Below are 19,510 nucleotides of genomic sequence, written 5' to 3'. Positions count from 1 at the left end.
ACACACACACACACACACACACACACACACACACACACACACACACATATATATATATATATATTTCTACAAATAGTGTATGTTACTGAAGAACCTCCCTCTTTAAGAATGTTTTTGTATTTGTAATATGTTCATATATTTCTGCTTTGACTGTCAAACAGTTCTTACCAAAAGTTTATCTTCAGACACAAAATTCCAAAAAACAAACTAGAAAAATTGCATTTCCTCCGATAATGTAGTGTGAATGCTTAGTGCTGATGGATTTTTGCAGAAAGCTGCTAAAGCTGAAAACAACTGAAAAGGTTTCATCTCTAAACTGTTAATGCAAGATGAATTTGACATTTGCTGAAAGCAGGAAAATACAAGTGGAAAACAGAAGAAAACCTGCAAAAATGTAGCAGAATAAGCTGAAATAGGCAGAGAGGCTGAAAAGATGACAAAAAAAATCTGGAATCAGCAAAAAAGAAACTGAAATGTGCAGAAAAAAGCTGAAATTTGCTAAAAAAAAAATGTAGCTGAAAAACAAAAAGTTGAAATTAGCAGGAGGTTGAAAGGAGCATAGCAAGTTTAAATTATTAAAGACGCACAATGGCAGAAATTAGAAAAATAAATAGTAGAAAAAGCTAAAACTAGCAGAAAAATACCCCAAAAAAAGTAGTTGGGGGGGGGGGGGGGGAGAGAAATGTGGAAAGGAAGCTGAAAGGAGCATACATAGTTGAAATAAGCAGAAAGAAGCTGAACAAATAACAAAAAGGCTGAAATTAGAAGAAAAAATATCTGAAAGGAGAATAAATAGCAAAAGGAGCTGAAAGAAGCTGAGTCAGAACAAAAGCTGAAATGAGCAGTAAAAGGTTTTAAACAGCACAAAGTGTATGAAGGATGAGCTCCATTCACTCCCAATGAGAAAAAAACATGTGTGACACTCTGTCAGTGACAGAGCTAAACATTTCAAACAGTAAAAATTGCACAAATACCAAACGTCTCAGCAGGAACATCCTGAAGGAGCTGAACGTTTTGATGTATTAATATTTAAATAGCTCAAAAATAGTAGAACGGGCTACATATCGAAAAAAACGTATGAAAGAAAAATATATTTCAATAGTGAGAATGTTTTATAAACCTTTACACCATGAACAAATACAGCCCAAAAGCAATTTATATAAAACGCCAGCAGCCTCAAACACATTATTATTTATTTATTTGTAACAACTATTATCTTAACTTGCAACAATTATTGTGAAAATACGCCAGTGATATTTAGTTTTATAATTCATTTTATTTCTGTAGCTCAGACTTTAAAAAAAACCTAAAATCACTAAAAAACACAACTTTTGTTTCTTTAAATATATATTTATTTAAATGGGTATCTCACCACGAGCAATGAAAACGTTGCCACACACTCATAAACAGACCAAACACAAACATTTGTATAAAAACATCTATAAAAGCTTTGTGCAACATAAATTTAAATCTACAAACGAAAAGTGACAGTTTTATCACAATACCTTGCATAAACTAAAAAGATCCCGTGTGCATTTTAGTTCCCCGTGTTGAAGAATTTACAACTGCTGCATTACTCCACAGCAACTAAACATCTTTGTGTTTGTTCTTTAAAGCTGCCAAGATTATGACAGTCTTTAATAAGAGGAGTAAAACTTGTTGTGGTCATAAGACCTAAATAAATCAAACCAGGAGTGTCCTGAGTCACAATAAATGTGGGGATCAAATATTATTTAACATAACTCTGACTGGGGGTGATGTCAATGTTGCCCACAGCGTTCTTAGAAAAAAAACTTTTATATCTTAAACGAGGGTCAGCTTGTTAATAAGTAAACAACACAAACCATGGATCAGAGCTTTCTGAACCTAGGACCAGACAGACCATTCCTGGACCAGCACTGACTGACAGCAGGACAAAAGCAGGCAGATCAGAACCTTTGTGCGTCTCAGCCGAGGGGGGAGACATTCTGAGCCTCCCCACTGAGGTGCTAATATCACTAATGGACAAGTTCAGCGCCACTCCAAGCTGCCTTGGACAGATTAGGAAAATGACACCAAATTCTGCATATAGAAGAGTTGAGGGCTGAAATCAAAGATAAAGAAGAATAAGATGGAAGCAAACTGGGGGGGGGGGGGGGGGGGGTGTAATTCAATCATCAGATGGAGTGGGAGCTGAGAGGAGTTCTGAACAAAGAAAAGAACATTAAAAATCTTGTATAGACCTGCCAATCCATCTAAGGCACGGGTGTCCAAAGTGTGGCCCGAGGGCCATTTGCGGCCCTTGGAGTGATTTTGTGCGGCCCACAACTGCAGTTCAAGAATGGTATCATTTTGTCCAGCAGGCAAATTCATTGGTAATCCCTTTTTATATAATGCTTAGGTTTAACAGCCAAACGGATGAAAAACAGTCTTCTCAAAATGAGCAATATTAAGTAAAATACAAACCTTTGGCTACAATCTTTTAATTTTCACCTCATGGTACAAAGCACCAAAAACCTTTACTGGTTTATACCAGAAAGGAGACTTTTGGATAATGATTCATAAAACTTGACTAAACGTTGATAAAATAATCAAGAGAGAAATTGGACATGTTTTAATGAATACAACATGGTATCATCTGCATACGAGTTGATGAGCTTTATCAAACCTGCTATGAATCTGTTGTAGCGACTGACAGCAGGACGATTTTTCAGAACTTTGATCAGCGTTTTGGGCCGTCCATGGTCCAAAAGGCAGATCGACACCCCTTTAAAAGGACACGTACTCATATTATACTTTTGTTGTAGAGAACAGACTAAAATGAACTTTCTAAACCCACCCCCAAAAACCCAACAAACACAGACCCATCAAATCAAATAAATCAAATACTGTTTAATAAAAAATATGAGCTTAGTGTTTATCTAGAACAATTAAAAACTCTTTCTACTCCAAAATTAGTACACTTCTGTTATTTCTCCAAAATATTGTTCACGTTGAGAGTTAAATTCACAATTCTGTGGCCCACGAGTCCCCTCATCTGGATAGTTGTAGCCCACATGTGAATGCATTTGGACACCCCTGCTCTAAAGAGTACTGCAGCAGATTAAATCTTAAATGCTGGCGTGGCTGCAAAAGTGGGAGCAAAACGAGCTGAGGCGTGGATGACGTGGGTGGAGGTGCACCAGGAAATAATGTGCATGACCTAAAATACTTTTTTACAAAATCAAGATGCAATTTGCAAAAACTGCCCCCACGACTTGCCGCTACGTTGGTTGAAAATACTCAGAACTGATAGCGTGCTCAGTACTCACAAAGGTGACAACGCCTTTTAATTCATTAAACACAAGAATCTTATTTTGCATGAATCAATCTTTTCTCTACTCTCATTCGGTTTTGGTCAGAAGGTTTTAAACGCACCGACAGAGTTCTACGGCGGGCTCTGGCTGCCTGTCAGCACCGCAGCAACTTCTCTACGTTCATCGTTTCAGTCCAGTGAACCCAAATGCCGAACAGACAAAACATCTGATTTGATTAAAGTGGATACAGATCAGCCAAACAACTCCAAGTGAGCGTCTAATCTTTGGTGAAAGCCAGATGCCCCCACCCGGCGAGCGTTAACGGTGGAATGGGAAAAGTCTCGCTGTGAGGGGTGCCTGATCCACCCAGGAACAAAAAGCCACTCTGGCTGCCACGAGACACAAAGCCTTCTTTGACCTTTCAGATTGGTTTCCAATAAAAACAAGATGGATCCAAAAGCGTGGTTCTGTAATTTGAAGTCTTTGTACCCACAGACCTCGGATCAGATCTGGAGTGTGAGCCACCAGCTGACCTCCAGACCTGCAGTGGCCCCACCCTCTTCTTCTCACACATGACCGGCATTCCTGGCGTTCCCTGTCGTTTTCACCGGAATTCCAAAGATCCCCCAACACCCGACACCCCCAAATGTTCACCTCCTGACCGTCGCCGAGCCCGTCGGGTTGTCAAAGAGCTTGGACTAATAACAGCAATCCTTGACTTTCTTGTTTTATGTTGAGTAAACAATCCATAAAAAGTTTGACAACTCTCTCCACTTCCTTCTGGTAATTTACGCTTCTTTCTGCCTTTTCGCTACTTTTCAGCTGTTTGTTATTGATTTTAGCTATATTCAGATATTTTCCACTTTTTTGTGCTCATTTCTGCTTCTTTCAGCATAACTGAGCAAATGTGTGTTTTTCTGCTTTCTTCTAATAATTTAAGCTTGTTCTAACTTTTCAGCTATCTTTTTTTATGCATTTTTAGCTAATTTCAGCTGTTTTCAGATAAATGCAAGTGTTTTACATTAATTTCTGTTACTTTCAGCCTAATTAACTTCTTTTTGCTAATTTCAGCTAATTATGCTATTTTCAGTTTTTTTCTGACAGCTTCAAGGTGGAGGTGGGATTGCATCAAGGATCAGCTCTGAGCCCCTTCTTGTTTGCTCTGGTGATGGACCGTCTAACAGATGAGGTTAGGCAAGAATCCCCATGGACGATGATGTTTGCAGATGAAATTATGATCTGTGGTGAGAACAGGGAACAGGTGGAAGAGAACTTGGAGAGGTGGAGGTATGCACTTGAATGAAGAGGATTGAAAGTCAGCCGTAGTAGTACGTGTGTGAATAGCTATGTTTACATGCGCAGAATTCTTTGACCGGATTGAAATGTGTTCTGTTTGAATAATTCAAATGTGTTGTTTACATGGGCACAATCTGTTCATGACGAGCGTTTACATGCAGCGGGCTTTGTTCTGAACAGCAGTACTGACATGCGCAGAGTGGTAAACTCTCATAAAAAAAAACACCGAAGAAGAAGTTCTATTTCCGGGTGAACGTAAACAAACCTGAGCACCCAAAATGGACCCGCAACAGGTTTTAATGATGGTGGAGACGTTAATGCACTCCCTGACTGAGCTACAGGTAATAGAAATCATTCTGAGCTCTTTAAATGTTTCTAGTAGAAATGTTGTGTCGCTCACCGACCACTTTTACTTCCCTGACATGCTAATATTATTAGCGTTAGCCAGGCGGAAATGGCAAAGCCGCACATGCGCAGTCAGGTCAGTTTTTCACCATCAGATAAAAATGAACAGATCAAGCGTTTACATGCACACCGATCGGGTTTCGGATCGGCGTAAACCACCCGTTTCGTTCTGATCACAAATTATATCAAATCGCGCCGAATACACAAAAAATAACCCGAACGGAGTGTTTACATGACACACTTTTATTCCGACCGGCCATTTGATCCGGTTACTTATGTCCATGTAAACATACCCACAGACCAGTATCTTCTGTTTGACTCCCACCATCCACTGGAACACAAACTCTCTGTCATCAGAACTCTACAACATCGGGCCAAACGCGTCCCCACAGAGACAGAAGGGAAGGAAAAGGAACAGAAACACATTCAAGAAGCTCTCCAAACATGTGGATATCCAAACTGGGCTTTTGTCAAGTCAGCAAGGAAATCTACAAAACACACTAATAAACAGAAAAAGGAGAACAACAGATGTAAAAACATTGTCATCCCTTATGTTGCTGGAGTATCAGAGAAATTCAGAAGGATTTTCAACAAACACAAGATCCCAGTACATTTCAAACCCAGCAGGACTCTCAGACAGAGGCTGGTCCACCCTAAGGACAAGACACCCATACACAAACAGAGTGGTGTAGTGTATGTGGTCCAGTGCAGCGAGGACTGTCCAGACCTCTACATTGGAGAAACTAAACAGCCTCTTCACAGACGCATGGCTCAACACAGGAGAGCCACCTCCACAGGACAAGATTCAGCTGTTCACCTCCACCTCACAGATAAGGGACACTCTTTTGAGGACCAAAATGTGCACATTTTGGACCGAGAACACAGATGGTTTGAGAGGGGGGTGAAGGAGGCAATTTATGTAAAAAGAGAAAAGCCGTCTCTTAACAGAGGAGGAGGCCTCAGATTTCCACTTTCTAAAACATATAATGCAACTTTAAAACAGATTCCTAGCCGGTTTTCACACCTGATGGGAACAGAGAGGCCTCGTCTGTGAATTAGAGGAACAAAAGACTCTTACTGTTATGGTGTTTAGGTGTGAATTGCCAATCTACATATGTGTGTGTGTCTTATCTCACTCAGCCTTATAACCTGAATCCCTCACTTCTCTGCTCTTTGAATTGAGAAAGCTCCTCGGATGAGGAGCGAAACGTCTTTTATTACAAATAAAGTCCAGTTGTTTTTGTATTGAACGCTTTTTGAAAAGGATGTCAGCAAATGTCAAAGGAAAAGGTTACAAGACAGTGGTGAGACCAGTTATATTGTATGGTCTGGAGACAGTGGCATTAGCTATGTTTACATGCGCAGAATTCTTTGACCGGATTGAAATGTGTTCTGTTTGAATAATTCAAATGTATCGTTTACATGGGCACAATCCGTTCACGATGTGCGTTTACATGCAACGGGCTTTGATTCTGAACAGAAGTACTGACATGCGCAGAGTGGTAAACTCTCTTTAAAAAACCACCGAAGAAGAAGTTACTTCCGTGTAAACCATAGAAGAAGAAGTTCTCTTTCCGGGACGAACGTAAACACACTTGAGCGACAAAAATGGACCCGCGACAGGTTTTAATGACTGTGATGGAGTTGTTACTGCACTCCCTGCTTGAGCTACAGGCGAAGCAACGCATGCTTTTAGTCTTTTTTCTTCGTAGGATGAGAGCGCGGAAGGAAAAATACATCCGAGAAAGTTCTTTGCTGCCGGCAAGTTTAATGCTGCTGCCACTACCTCCACAAACGACCAGAAACCAGTGGATGAAAGTTCGAAGTAAAGACTGGTGGGAGCGTGTGGTCCTCACGCAGTTCACCGACCCGGAGTGGAAGCAGAATTTTCGCATGACACATCTGTCTTTCACAAAGTTGTGCACTTTGATGGAGAGTCATTTAGCCCCAGAAGAGGTGACTGTTAGAACTCCAATTCCGCTCATGATGCGAGTTGCAGTTGTTCTGTATAAACTGGGCAGCTGTGCCGAATAGCGAGTCATTGCAAATCAATTTGGAATAAGTAAGAGCAGTGTTAAAAATTGTGTGTACATGTTTTGTAAAAGCATGGTGAGAGGGCCAATTAAACAGCTGATCCGAGCACCAACTGACATGGAGGCACTGGAGATCGCCAGAGCTTTTGAGGCTTCCCATCACATCCCTCATATTATGGGTCTCATCGATGGATCACACATCCCGGTTCTTCCCCCCTCTGATGGATATAAAGACTTTGTTAACCGTAAAGGCTGGCCATCCTATGTCCTCCAAGCTGTTGTGAACAACTGCTGGTAAGACAAATACACGCTGTATGCTTAAATAAACTTGTTTTTCTTTCTTTTTCTACCTGTCTATGCTTGATACTGTCTGTATTTATTATTAATTACTGTTCTTCCTCTGTTTTTCTCAGTTTCTGGAGCATCAGTTGCAAGATGCCAGGCAGTGTCCATGATGCCAATGTCCTGCGCCACTCTGACCTCTATCAAAGGGCTCATCTAATGCCAAAAGTAAGGCTAATATTTACTATATTGTATTTATTATTTCTACAACTATAAACTATAAAGTAGAGATACTTAGCTGTAAAATTATTTTTTTAAATGTTTGTTAGAAGCATGCCTTTAAACAAATGGTTAAATGTTGCCAATATTTGCTATATTGTATTTAGTATTACTACAACTATTACAGCTAAGGTTCTCAAAGTAGAGATACATAGCTGTAAAGTTTTATTTAAAAAAAAGAGTTTGTTTGAACCATGCCTTTAAACAATGTCTAAGTAAAATACTAAATATTAGTATGTCCTTTTTTTGCGGTCTGTGAGGAACATCGAAGGAAAGGACGTCAGTCTCCTCGTTGTTGGTGACCCTGCATACCCGCTGTTGGACTGGCTCATCAAAGGACACCCAAACTCTCCTCGTCTGACTCCTCAACAAGTCATTTAATGTTTACCTTAGCTCAGTCAGGGTGGGCGTAGAGATGACCTTCGGGTTGCTGAAGTCACGGTGGAGAGTTCTTCTAAAAAGAAGTCTTTCATTTCACCTTTGCTCCAAAAATGATCGCCACCTGTTGTGCACTCCACAACTTCTGCCAGAGGGAGAGGGATTATGGCAACAGCAACTGGTTGGAAGAGGCACGTGACCGTGCAAACAACTACCCTCAGCCTAACCAGCCAGCGAATCTTCAGTGCAGTGTTGGTGGAAACGGTGCAAGAGAGGCACTGACTGCATATATGTCCAAGTTTCCACTCCGTACAGGCCATCTGCATTAAAGGGGCTTTTTAAATATACAATATATACTTGTCATGTATGTGTTCAGATGCAGCTAACATTTGTATAAAGATATTATAACAAAACGGCAAATAATACTAGTGTACATCGGAGCTCTTTAATGGACCAAACATTTTAATAAATTCTTGTAAACATTTTATATTGCTTGTTGGCACTGTGTGAAATGTGTTTCATTCTCAGTGCAATTTGAGGTAGCCTACATCACAAAAACATAAAAATTATACATTCAAAAAGTTTGTGCAAAACAGACAATGTGCACAGATCATCACATCTTGTAATGAAAACAGAAAAAAACATTCTTTGGTCATTTAAAACTACAGTAACGTGCAATTCAACAGTAACTTCTTTATCAACTCATCCTGTACTTTCAGAATTACAATATAAAAAAATATCTATATATATATAATATGAAACTTTAGCTGCTGCTCAAATAACAAACTTTTTTTTAACTTTAGTTTAGGTCATGGAGGTGGTAATCCGAGTTGTAGCTTGGGTTCTGAGGAAATTGAGCAGACCGGCTTTGACCTGGGTATTGATGCTGAGGGTAGGGAGGAACTGGAGATCTTCCCTGTGGAGGTGGGGTCATTTGAGTCATGATGGACTTTAATCCATCAAAACATTGCCTCACTAGGCGCTCAGTTGAGAGTGTGTTTTCTTCTAAGAACCTTACAAACAACCTTTCTTCTCTTTGCTGCCATCGTTCCTGTTGTTCTTCTATCCATTTGTTCTGGGACTCTTGCATCTTCTGGTAGAAGGATTGCTGTTCGGTGGCCCAAGTCTGCATAACCAGAGTTCCCTCGTGGTCCTGCAATGATGTAAAACACTATTACTTGCTTGGATGCAGTACTAACATAATCTCTCTAAACACTGTATAAACATTTGTTACCGTTTTTGTCATCTGGAACACACAACTTACTCTTCCTTGATGTCCTCGTCTGTTGAAAGTTTCTTGGACTGTTGTTTGTTGTGTGCTGCTGTCAGCTGCTTCTTCAAAGCTGGACTCATCATCTGAAAAAGAAAAAAATAAAGTCTAACTGGTCCCCTGGTATGTTGAAATTTGTTAGGTTAATTATCTGGTTAGTTGGGGTAGTGTTATAATCCACAATATAGGTCTCATGTTCTCTACTGTGTACAATCCTTGGAGGTATAATTATGCTAGCCCTAAAGCTACTCTTGTTTCTTACTATAATTACATTTTAACATATTTGTTGTATCCCAGTTACACCAAGTAATACAGTACAGAGGGTTAATGTGGCTTGAAGAGTATCTTACCGGAAAGGATGCTTTGTTCCGGATTTGCTTCGGGGCTGTAGTCCTCAGATTCCTCCTCATAACCTTGGTCCACACCGCTGCCTGTCGTGTTGGCCAGTGGCCGCTCTCTCATCAGTTCGTCCATCAACATGTAAAATGAAAAAGTGGTGGGGTCGGAGCCACTTCTCCCGTTCTTGTTCTTAGCTTGGTAGTACTTAGCTTTCAAGCTCTTCCAGCGTTTTTTTATTTGCTCAATTGTTCGATGGATTCCGGCTTCTTCCAGTTTTTCATGCACTTGTTTAAATAACTCCGTGTTCCTACACTTTCGACCGTCAAGGCGTTCGATAATTTTGAGTTCTTTTAACGTTTCGATTAGAAATGTTGTATCGCTCACCGACCAGTTCTGCTTCCCCGCCATGTTAGCATCTACACATTAGCCAGGCGGAAAAGGAAACGCGTAGAGGTACGCGCCGCACATGCGCAGTCAGGTCATTTTTTCACCATCAGATAAAAACGAACAGATCAAGTGTTTACATGCGCACCGATCGGGCCACGGATCGGCGTAAACCACCCGTTTCGATCTGATCACAAATTATAACGGATCGCGCCGAATACACAAAAAATAACCCGAACGGAGCGTTTACATGACACACTTTTGTTCCGACCGGCCATCTGATCCGGTTACTTTTGTCCATGTAAACATACCCATTGACAAAAAGACAGGAGAAAGAACTGGAAGTAACATGAAGATGTTGAGGTTCTCCTTAGGAGTGATAAGGATGGATAAGATTAGGAATGAGATCATCAGAGGTACAGCACAGGTTGAACAACTGGGAGATAAAGTTAGAGAGACCAGACTGAGATGGTTTGGACATGTCCAGAGGAGGGACAGTGGGTATATTGGTAGAAGGATGTTAGAAATGCAACTGCCAGGAAAAAGACAAAGAGGAGATGTAGTGCTGCAGTTAGAGAGGACATGGAGGTAGTTGGAGTGAGGACAGAGGATGCAGAGGACAGAGTGAGATGGAGGAGGATGACTCGCTGTGGAGACCCCTGAAGAGGGAAAAGCCGAAAGAAGAAGAAAGGTTAAAATGTATTTAATTCAGACAATTATTTAATAAAGGAGTTTACCTCCTTTATTATAAACGTGACAGATGTCAGTGGATGAAGGCTACATCAAACAGGCAGTTTGGACATTTTGAAGAAGTGTTCTGTAGAAAAGTATTCAATATTTATTTTCTCATTTATTGTAGATATTATTGTTAATAACTTTTTTGTAGAACTCCACTTCAAAATGTGTGTTGTTTACATGCTCCTCTAATCTCAGCCCAAGCAGTTAGGTTTTCCTGAAGAGTATAAAGGACAAAAGGAGGAAATAATTTGCATAAATATATATATTTTTAAGGATATGTGACCCGTGCTGGGAAAATGAGTCAGAATGAGCGCAGGCTGGAATGGGAAAAGGTGAAAATTGTGATTTTTTTTTTTCTTTGCTGAAATTGAGATTTGTGTAAAAACGAGTCCATGAAGGTACCATCTAGTGATCCATGTAAATAAAATTACATATAATCTTCTTAATCTACAGTTAAATTGAAGTTTTCAACAGGTACTTCTTTAGAAATAATCATTTTAATTCTAATTTGAAAATAACTCCATATTGAAAAAATCCAAACTGTGACACATTCTGCGAGCAAAAGTCACATTTATTAACTTTTGATTCTGCGACTCGTTCCATCACAGCAGCATTCTTGGACAGGATTTTCATTATACTCAGATTTTACTGATGAAATTAAATCAATTTTAAATGACGTCTGAGTAAAATGCTTTCATTTCTTTTGGCTGGAATCTAACCGACAGCTGTGGGATATTTCTCTCAAATCCACCAACAATTATTTGGAATTCTTTTAGGGCAAGATGCTCAGAAGAAATAATGTGAGTCATTTAGATAAAAAATAAGAATTAGAAAAATAAAAACACAATTTAGGTGTAAGTTAATAAAAGTGTTTTTCTTTTAAAATTTCAATAACCCACAATTACTGCATGCCCAACAAAATGGCCGATAATTTTGCACACTTTAAATGTATGCTTTATAACTTCAATACGGGGTACTCAATTATTGTTTCCTCAGATTAAAGGAAGGCTCACTGCAGATTTCAGTGTTTTAATTCTTATCAAAATTGGTAAAAACTGTATTTTTTTTCCATTTTTTATGAATATTTGTTTTCTTCTGTCCTAAAATGTGAAATATCAATACAAATTATAATTCATTACATGTTTTTAGTTTTATAATTTCACCCTCATTCACTGGTAAAACCTCCTCTGACAAACTCAAACTGGCCCATGGGCCACCAGTTGATAATCACAGTTGTTGCAGGTTTGCGGCTCCGGACACGTTTTACTTACAGAGCGAAGGGACAGGAATGGCTCTTCTGATCAAAAAGGCTGCAGAGTTCTCTAATCTTATAGGAAACATTATAAAACCATGACGCTAAATCAGAAAATCCGTAGAAAGTAATGAAAACATATAAAATGAAGATATTCCGATCTAATCTTACGGTAAAAGACGAATCAAAAACTCACTTTAACCCTCGCTCTTCCTACAGAAATTTAAATTCATTCATCAGATTATCTACATGCAGACCAGTAGATTAAGGATGAGTGAAGGTAGAACAGGTTTAGGTTTGTGACTGTCATGAATCACGTCCTTGTATTTAGATCTTTATCACTCTGTTCACTAGCTCTGGTTTCTCAGTTCTGTTCTGCTCTTTTCATTCTCACTCTTTATCTCCTTCTACCTGGTTCTCATGTGTGTGTGTATGTGGAGAACCAGTCTGTCCACTCTGCATGTTGGTGAAGGCTGACTGCACTAATTGTCTGCACTGCAGCCAGCTGACCTGATTATCTCTGACTGGCTGCACCTGTTCTCTCCACCCTTTATAAGCAGCAACCTGTCAACTCTTCGGTGCCCGATAGTTGAACACTCTTAGTAGTTAGTAAATATCTCGCGTTCATGCCTGTAGTCCTTGTTGCCCTCTCTTGTCCCTGTTCAAGTCCTCGCTCCTTGTCTTGCCCTCCACGCTACCTGTCCCTCTTTCTGGTTGTCCTCCCCTTCTTGTTTGGCCTGATCTCTTGGTTCCTTGACCCTCTGCCTGCCTCAACCACGTCTCTTTGGATTGCCCTTTTGGATTTGTTTCTGCATCTGCTCTTGGTACCGACCCCCGCCTGCACGACCACCGATCTGCCTGCTCCCCTGGTACTGCCTGACATCTGCTCCTCGTTACTGGACCTTGGAAAGCCTGACCTCCCCTTTTGGATCACGGACTCTGGACACGCAGACAGCTGCGGCCGACTGTCGTCCTTCACCGGACTCAGCCCTTCCAGCAGCTGCAGATCAGAACACGTCCACCTTTCAGGACCCTTGAGATCATCTGAGACGGTTAGTGGTTTTTCCTTATTGACTATTCTCCACGTTCTGGTAATCAGCACGACCACTAACCGTTCTCTGCTTCTTAGATTGCTCCTGCCATTAACCGACACCAGAACCAGAACCCAGACCAGCACCGAGACCAGCTGTCACTTCCCTCTTAGAAACAATAAACACGTATTATTTATCGTCAGTCTGTTGTGTTGTGATCTTGGTCCAAACCATCACGAGAGTTCCTTACATGTGACCTTCTATGGTCTTCTTTTGATCGGTCAAACTTTCCGCTCAGTGTTTTATCCTCATGTTGTCTTCGACTCTTCTCTGCCTCCCTCATTGACTTCTACAGTGCCTTGAAAGTATTCGGCCCCCTTGAACTTTTCAACCTTTTGCCACATTTCAGGCTTCAAACATAAAGATTTAAAATTTTTTGTGAAGAATCAACAACAAGTGGGACACAATCGTGAAGTTGAATGAAATTTATTGGATGTGTCAAACTTTTTAACAAATAAAAAACTGAAAAGTGGGGCGTGCAATATTATTGGGCCCCTTTACTTTCAGTGCAGCAAACTCACTCCAGAAGTTCAGTGAGGATCTATGAATGATCCAATGTTGTCCCAAATGACTGATGATGATAAATAGAATCCACCTGTGTGTAATTAAGTCTCCATATAAATGCACCTGCTCTGTGATAGTCTCAGGGTTCTGTTCAAAGTGCAGAGAGCATCATGAAGACCAAGGAACACACCAGGCAGGTCCGGGATACTGTTGTGGAGAAGTTTAAGGCCGAATTTGGATACAAAAAGATTTCCCAAGCTTTAAACATTCAAGGAGCACTGTGCAAGCAATCATAATGAAATGGAAGGAGTATCAGACCACTGCAAATCTACCAAGACCCGGCCGTCCCTCTAAACTTTCATCTGGAACAAGGAGAAGACTGATCAGAGATGCAGCCAAGAGGCCCATGATCACTCTGGATGAACTGCAGAGATCTACAGCTGAGGTGGGAGAGTCTGTCCATAGGACAACAATCAGTCGTACACTGCACAAATCTGGCCTTTATGGAAGAGTGGCAAGAAGAAAGCCATTTCTCAAAGATATCTATAAAAAGTGTTGTTTAAAGTTTGCCACAAGCACCTGGGAGACACAAAACATGTGGAAGAAGGTGCTCTGGTCACGTGAAACCAAAATCCAACTGTTTGGCCACAATGCAAAATGATATGTTTGGCGTAAAAGCAACACAGCTCATCACCCTGAACACACCATCCCCACTGTCAAACATGGTGGTGGCAGCATCATGGTTTGGGCTTGCTTTTCATCAGCAGGGACAGGTAAGATGGTCAGAATTGATGGAAGATGGATGGGACCAAATACAGGACCATTCTGGAAGAAAACCTGTTTGAGTCTGCAAGAGACCTGAGACTGGGACGGAGATTTATCTTCCAACAAGACAATGATCCAAAACATAAAGCCAAATCTACAATGGAATGGTTCACAAATAAACGTATCCAGGTGTTGGAATGGCCAAGTCAAAGTCCAGACCTGAATCCAATCGAGAAGCTGTGGAAAGAGCTGAAGACTGCTGTTCACAAACGCTCTCCATCAACCTCACTGAGCTCGAGCTGTTTTGAAAAGAAGAATGGGCAAAAATTTCAGTGTCTCCATGTGCAAAACTGATAGAGACAAACCCCAAGAGACTTGCAGCTGGAACTGCAGCAAAAGGCGGCGCTACAAAGTATTAACGCAAGGGGGCCCAATAATATTGCACACCCCACTTTTCAGTTTATTTGTTAAAAAAGTTTGACACATCCAATAAATTTCATTCCACTTCACAATTGTGTCCCACTTGTTGTTGATTCTTCACACAAAAAAATAAAAATTTTATATCTTTATGTTTGAAGCCTGAAATGTGGCAAAAGGTTGAAAAGTTCAAGGGGACCGAATACTTTCGCAAGGCACTGTATGTCTTTTCTTCCAGGAGCGAGACGACCCGCTGTTTTCTAATTCAGATCCCAAAGCTCCGAGGAGGAGATTTACGCTCTCTGAACCAGACAACGCTGGAGGGGCCGAGCAACGGACGACACAGGTGAGAAATTACTTTTTGTAAAGTCGGAGGAGTTTAAGGGAAGAACAAAGCACGAAAACAAACCATAACTTTTACAAATGCTCACCAGAGCTCAATCAGTATTTTTATCAGAAGAGCTACTGGATGCGTGTAAAAATGACGTGCCAAATTTTTTGGACTATAAGGCACATTAAGCAAAACAAAACAGTCAGATAAGCCAAACTTTATTAACTCATTTGCAATAACCTTCAACATTGTTCGTTGTATCACATAAAATCAGTTTGAGGTCAGTAAGCACAACCAGAATTAATACATAAGGCGCACTGGATTATAAGGCTCACTTTTGATTTTTGCAAAAACTAAAGGATTTTAAGTGCAACTTATAGTCCGAAAAATACTCTTATGTAAAAAACTGAAAGACCATTTTGGTTTAAAGTTTATATTTGCTGCGGTTTAGCTTTATTTTGTAGCTCTGAGCTGATTTATCACCACTCGCTTCAATAAAAGGCTGTGCAACAGCATAACTGTCTTTGTGTGTGTTCGTCTGTCTGTTAGCAAAATATTCCAACCACAAAAATGACTATAACTTGGTCAATATTACATTGAGCTGACGTTTGGTGTGGTAGTAGCTGAGAGTTGTACCTACGGTCTGCTCTGATTGCTAACAGGTCAGACAAGAGCTTTGTTTAAACGTTTGTCATCCAAGATGGCGGGTGATATGCATTCCTCTAAGGACTGCTAGTTTTTAACTGTTACGATGGCTTTCTACGGCTTTCACCTTTAAACATTTGGTTGCTTTAACGCTTATTGGTGATTTAAAGCGAGTACGTTTGAAAATCTTTTACAAAACAACTATTACGTACAGTCAGCTGATGTTTACCTCCTCACCACTAAAACAGCACTTTACTAAAGCAGAAACATCAAATATGGCTGTTTTATCAGTGATGAGAATGCACACGAAGGAAATCGTATTTGTGTCATTAATGATCTACAGCTGTCACTGTAAATCTCACCCGTGTCGCAGTTCAGTAACATCAGCTATCATGTTGGCCGTGGGGGTGGTGGGGGTGGTGGGGGGGTCACATATGGACATGTGCACATTTAAACCCCCTGCAGGAGATAACAGGCCTGAAGACTTTCAGCAGCCCAGCGGTTTTCTGTGACAGTTAACCTCCTGACCTCTGACCTCTAAAGTTGTGGATAAAGCTTGAGAGCAGACGAAAGAAGGATGGCGGCTTTTGCGACGGAGGTGGGGGTGGGCGGGGGTTTCTGGGAAAATGGAAGGAAATTAAATAAATTAGGAGTGAGAGGAAAGTAAAGCTGAGATGTGAAGATCTTCCTCTTCTGTGTTTCTATGAGGTAGGTAGTTGGAAATTACTAGTGAGTTCATATTGTCAGTATTGTCCGTCTTGTCCCCCCCCCCCCCCCCCATCTTCATGCCTGTTCACTCCCACTAGCCTCAAGTCTATTATCCCTGACCCCCACATTCACTACATACCAAAGATCAAAGACAGACAAGACCCCTGAAGAACACACTCACTGTTTCCACACCCATTACATCTGCTCAGGTGCTCCAAGATTACCTGTGTGTGAGTGTGTGTGTGTGGGGGGGTTCTTTAAACTTTCTCTTAAAATGTTAATTTTCTCCCTCTTTCCGTTTGCAGTTATTTAATCTAGACTCAGAACATGGCTGCAAAGGTGATGCTGGGTCAGAGGTGGTGTCTCACTGGGATGAACAGCGTTCCAGTGTAGACTTGTTGCATAAATTTAGAACAAATATTTGTGACAAATGTTTCCTTAAAGAGTTGTTGTGGGTGTCTCAAACTTTTCCAGATTTTGTCACGAGCCTCTACAAAGTCCATGCTCAATAATCCAGGTATAAAATCTAACAATGTTCAGTCAGGTCATCTGGACGGGTTCTTTTTTTTTTTTTTTTTGTGCTGAGACGTTTCGCCCTCCATCAGTCTGAGGAAGCATCAAACTAAACTGATTCTCCCCCAACAACGTACTCCAGAGTGGAAAAAAACAGTTATGTTGGTGCTAAGATGGCCTCCGATGTACGTCCACTCCTTCGTCGACAGTCATGTCAAACTGGTTCAAAACACCAAAGTCCATGCTCAGTAATCCAGGTATACAATCCATCTAAAATGCTCAGGAGTTCTCCTGACAGAAAACATGTTCAGATCTTGATGTATAAAGTGTACACCAGTAGAATAAATCCTAAATGTGGGGTGTTAGCTAAAGGGGGTACAAAGTGAGTCGAAGGGGGGAGGGTGGAGGTATAATCTAGGCGGAGGTGGGAAACAAAATAACGCACACAGCTCAGAGTTTAGTTTAGCAAGCTGTGCTCACAAAAATAAAACTGTTATTCTCAAAAACGGTGCACGGTTTGCTGATCACTTGGGTGCAAACGGGATTCGGTGGGACGGCAACAGGAAATCTGCAAATTTTTGCAAATACTGAGTCGAGTTGGAGTCTTCAACATTTGCAGCTCAGTGTGAAACCTTAAGCTACTTTTGGAATTGTAACTGATCCAGCCACATCCCTGCAACATTGTGAACTTTCAAAAATGAACAGCAGAACCACAGGAATCGTTCTGATGGAGCGGTACACACAAAGATTTTATGCTTTCCATATCCTGCAGCCAGCTGGTTGCAGAGCATCGGTTATCATCTTCACACCCTCAAAGTCACAAAACTAATTTACTTTTTCATAAGGATGCACGATATTATCGGCATGTATCGGCCGATATTAGCGATAAAGTTAAATATCGGACATCGGCCATTCCATCAAAATAACTCATCGATATAAAAGGCACTGTTTATTTATCTGTTTTTGTATGACAACCCAGTGACAAGGATGTCTGCGGCGCCAGCGCAACGTTATGATGTCACCAACAAAGTCCATGCTCAATAATCCAGGTATACAATCCAACAATTTTCAGCACAAAAAAAAAAAAAAAAAAATAGAAATTGTCCAGATGACCTGACTGAAAATTGTTGGATTGCATACCTGGATTATTGAGCATGGACTTTGTTGGTTTTGAACCAGTTTGACATGACTGTCGATGAGGGAGAGGGCCAGCACCGGAGGAGGGGGCGTGCCAAAGAGACCATCTTAGCACCAACAAAACTGGTTTGTTCCACTTTGGAGTAAGCTGTTGGGGGAAAAATAAGATTTGTGTTGTGTGTTTCCTTGACTGATGAAGCCTTCTGGATGGAAGGTGAAACGTTTCAGCACAAAAAAAAGAAACTGTCCAGATGACCTGACTGAAAAATGTTGGGTTATGACATCACACGCATCGTTGAGTTTAGATTTGTGAAAATTTACAAATTTGCATAGTTCGAGTGTTGTCATTCTGTTAGACAGTAAATATCATAAATAAATTTGACATTAAACATAATACTAATTGAAGTGTTACATCATTTTCAGCCCTGTTTCATATCTGCAATTGGTAGCAGGTCAAATTGACAAATACCATGCAGAATAACGTAGTATTTTAATTCCACAGCAGAGAAAGCTATGTAGTCTCTGTAAGTAGGTCTAGGAGAAAAAGATAGGTATCGGTTATTGGCCAGATAAGTTTTAACATATCGGCCAAAAATCCAATATCGTGCATCCCTACTTTTCACGTACGTTACGACTCTATTACTACCTTGCCTGGCGGCTCAGAGGCATAAAAGCAGCAAGTTGACTTCAATCCCCCCTCTCAGGCCACCCTGGTCCTTTCTTATCTCACCCAAGACAGTAAGAAAATGCCTCAGTACCAGTTTGAAGTGTATATAAGGGGGTGCACTCACATTTAAAACCTTTACACTGAGGTGCAACTTAAAAGTGGTCAGAATAAATCATTTATGACTCTGCTTGCTTTGTTGCATGTGAGGATTCACTCTCAACACATGTGAGTGATCATTTTTCAGCTTGTTGTGCAAGGTGAGACACCTCGAATAACAAATTATTAACAGACCTATTGTGTGAGCTGAACGTAAACAGCGGTACTAAAGGATCTGCAGCAACTTTATAAATAAATTATGATTTGAAAAACAAGAAGAGCAGGTGCTGGTTTACTTGTATTTAAACAATTAGATGTTTTTCTCACTATTATAGCAATTAAAGGGAATATTAAATTAAAATATCACCCTGTTGTTAGGATCCAGATGTGCTTCAGCATGTCTCAGTCATTAAGACTGTCCTCTGTGTCCCTCTGTGAGACCATCAGCTTTATTTAATTTCTGGAAAATAGAATTGATAAATTAAAGAGTTAAACCAAGGATCATAAACCTCCTCAGACCTGTTATCCATTTTGGGACAACAATTAAAGACCCGTCTGTCCTTGTCCACCTAGACCAGTCCATCCCTAAAACTTTAGCCCAGAGTCTCGTTACCTCCTCCAGTTTGTGTGGATTTCCACGACCCCCGCCCTTCCTCCATTTGCTACATTTGAACAGATAACCGAGCCAAACAACAACAACGCTCA

At 40.7% G+C, this 19,510-nt stretch overlaps 2 protein-coding genes and 1 long non-coding RNA gene across 3 annotated transcripts in view; 1 reads left to right on the top strand and 2 right to left on the bottom strand.

The window, feature by feature from the left end:
• The window catches only part of akap12b (A kinase (PRKA) anchor protein 12b), a 61,744-nt gene that overhangs the window by 28,319 nt on the left and 13,915 nt on the right, over positions 1–19,510 (bottom strand). The window lies entirely within an intron of this gene.
• On the top strand, positions 7,277–7,908 carry LOC119418557. Its single transcript, XR_005187207.1, has 3 exons — positions 7,277–7,303; positions 7,423–7,519; positions 7,831–7,908. It is a non-coding gene; the product is annotated as an uncharacterized LOC119418557 (long non-coding RNA).
• Positions 8,658–10,078, bottom strand: LOC119418556. The gene is made up of 3 exons (XM_037685872.1): positions 9,569–10,078; positions 9,213–9,304; positions 8,658–9,101 (listed from the first exon to the last, which is right to left on the bottom strand). The coding sequence occupies exons 1-3, from the start codon at positions 9,963–9,965 to the stop codon at positions 8,748–8,750; spliced, it is 843 nt and encodes a 280-aa protein (XP_037541800.1). The 5' UTR covers positions 9,966–10,078; the 3' UTR covers positions 8,658–8,747.

The sequence above is a fragment of the Nematolebias whitei genome, chromosome 12, assembly GCF_014905685.2.
Source record: "Nematolebias whitei isolate Nwh7 chromosome 12, NemWhi1, whole genome shotgun sequence".
NCBI classification, from domain to species: Eukaryota; Metazoa; Chordata; class Actinopteri; order Cyprinodontiformes; family Rivulidae; genus Nematolebias; species Nematolebias whitei.
This window is presented reverse-complemented; position numbering and strand designations above follow the sequence as displayed.

What these genes read in the sequence shown, in the direction of transcription:
- LOC119418556 (XM_037685872.1), bottom strand. Translation starts at nt 9,965, where the DNA reads ATGGCGGGGAAGCAGAACTGGTCGGTGAGCGATACAACATTTCTAATC. An exon ending in GGAACAAAGCATCCTTTCCG is followed by an intron (nt 9,305 to 9,568) that starts GTAAGATACTCT and finishes TTTCTTTTTCAG; the next exon opens with ATGATGAGTCCAGCTTTGAA. An exon ending in GACGAGGACATCAAGGAAGA is followed by an intron (nt 9,102 to 9,212) that starts GTAAGTTGTGTG and finishes ACATCATTGCAG; the next exon opens with GACCACGAGGGAACTCTGGT.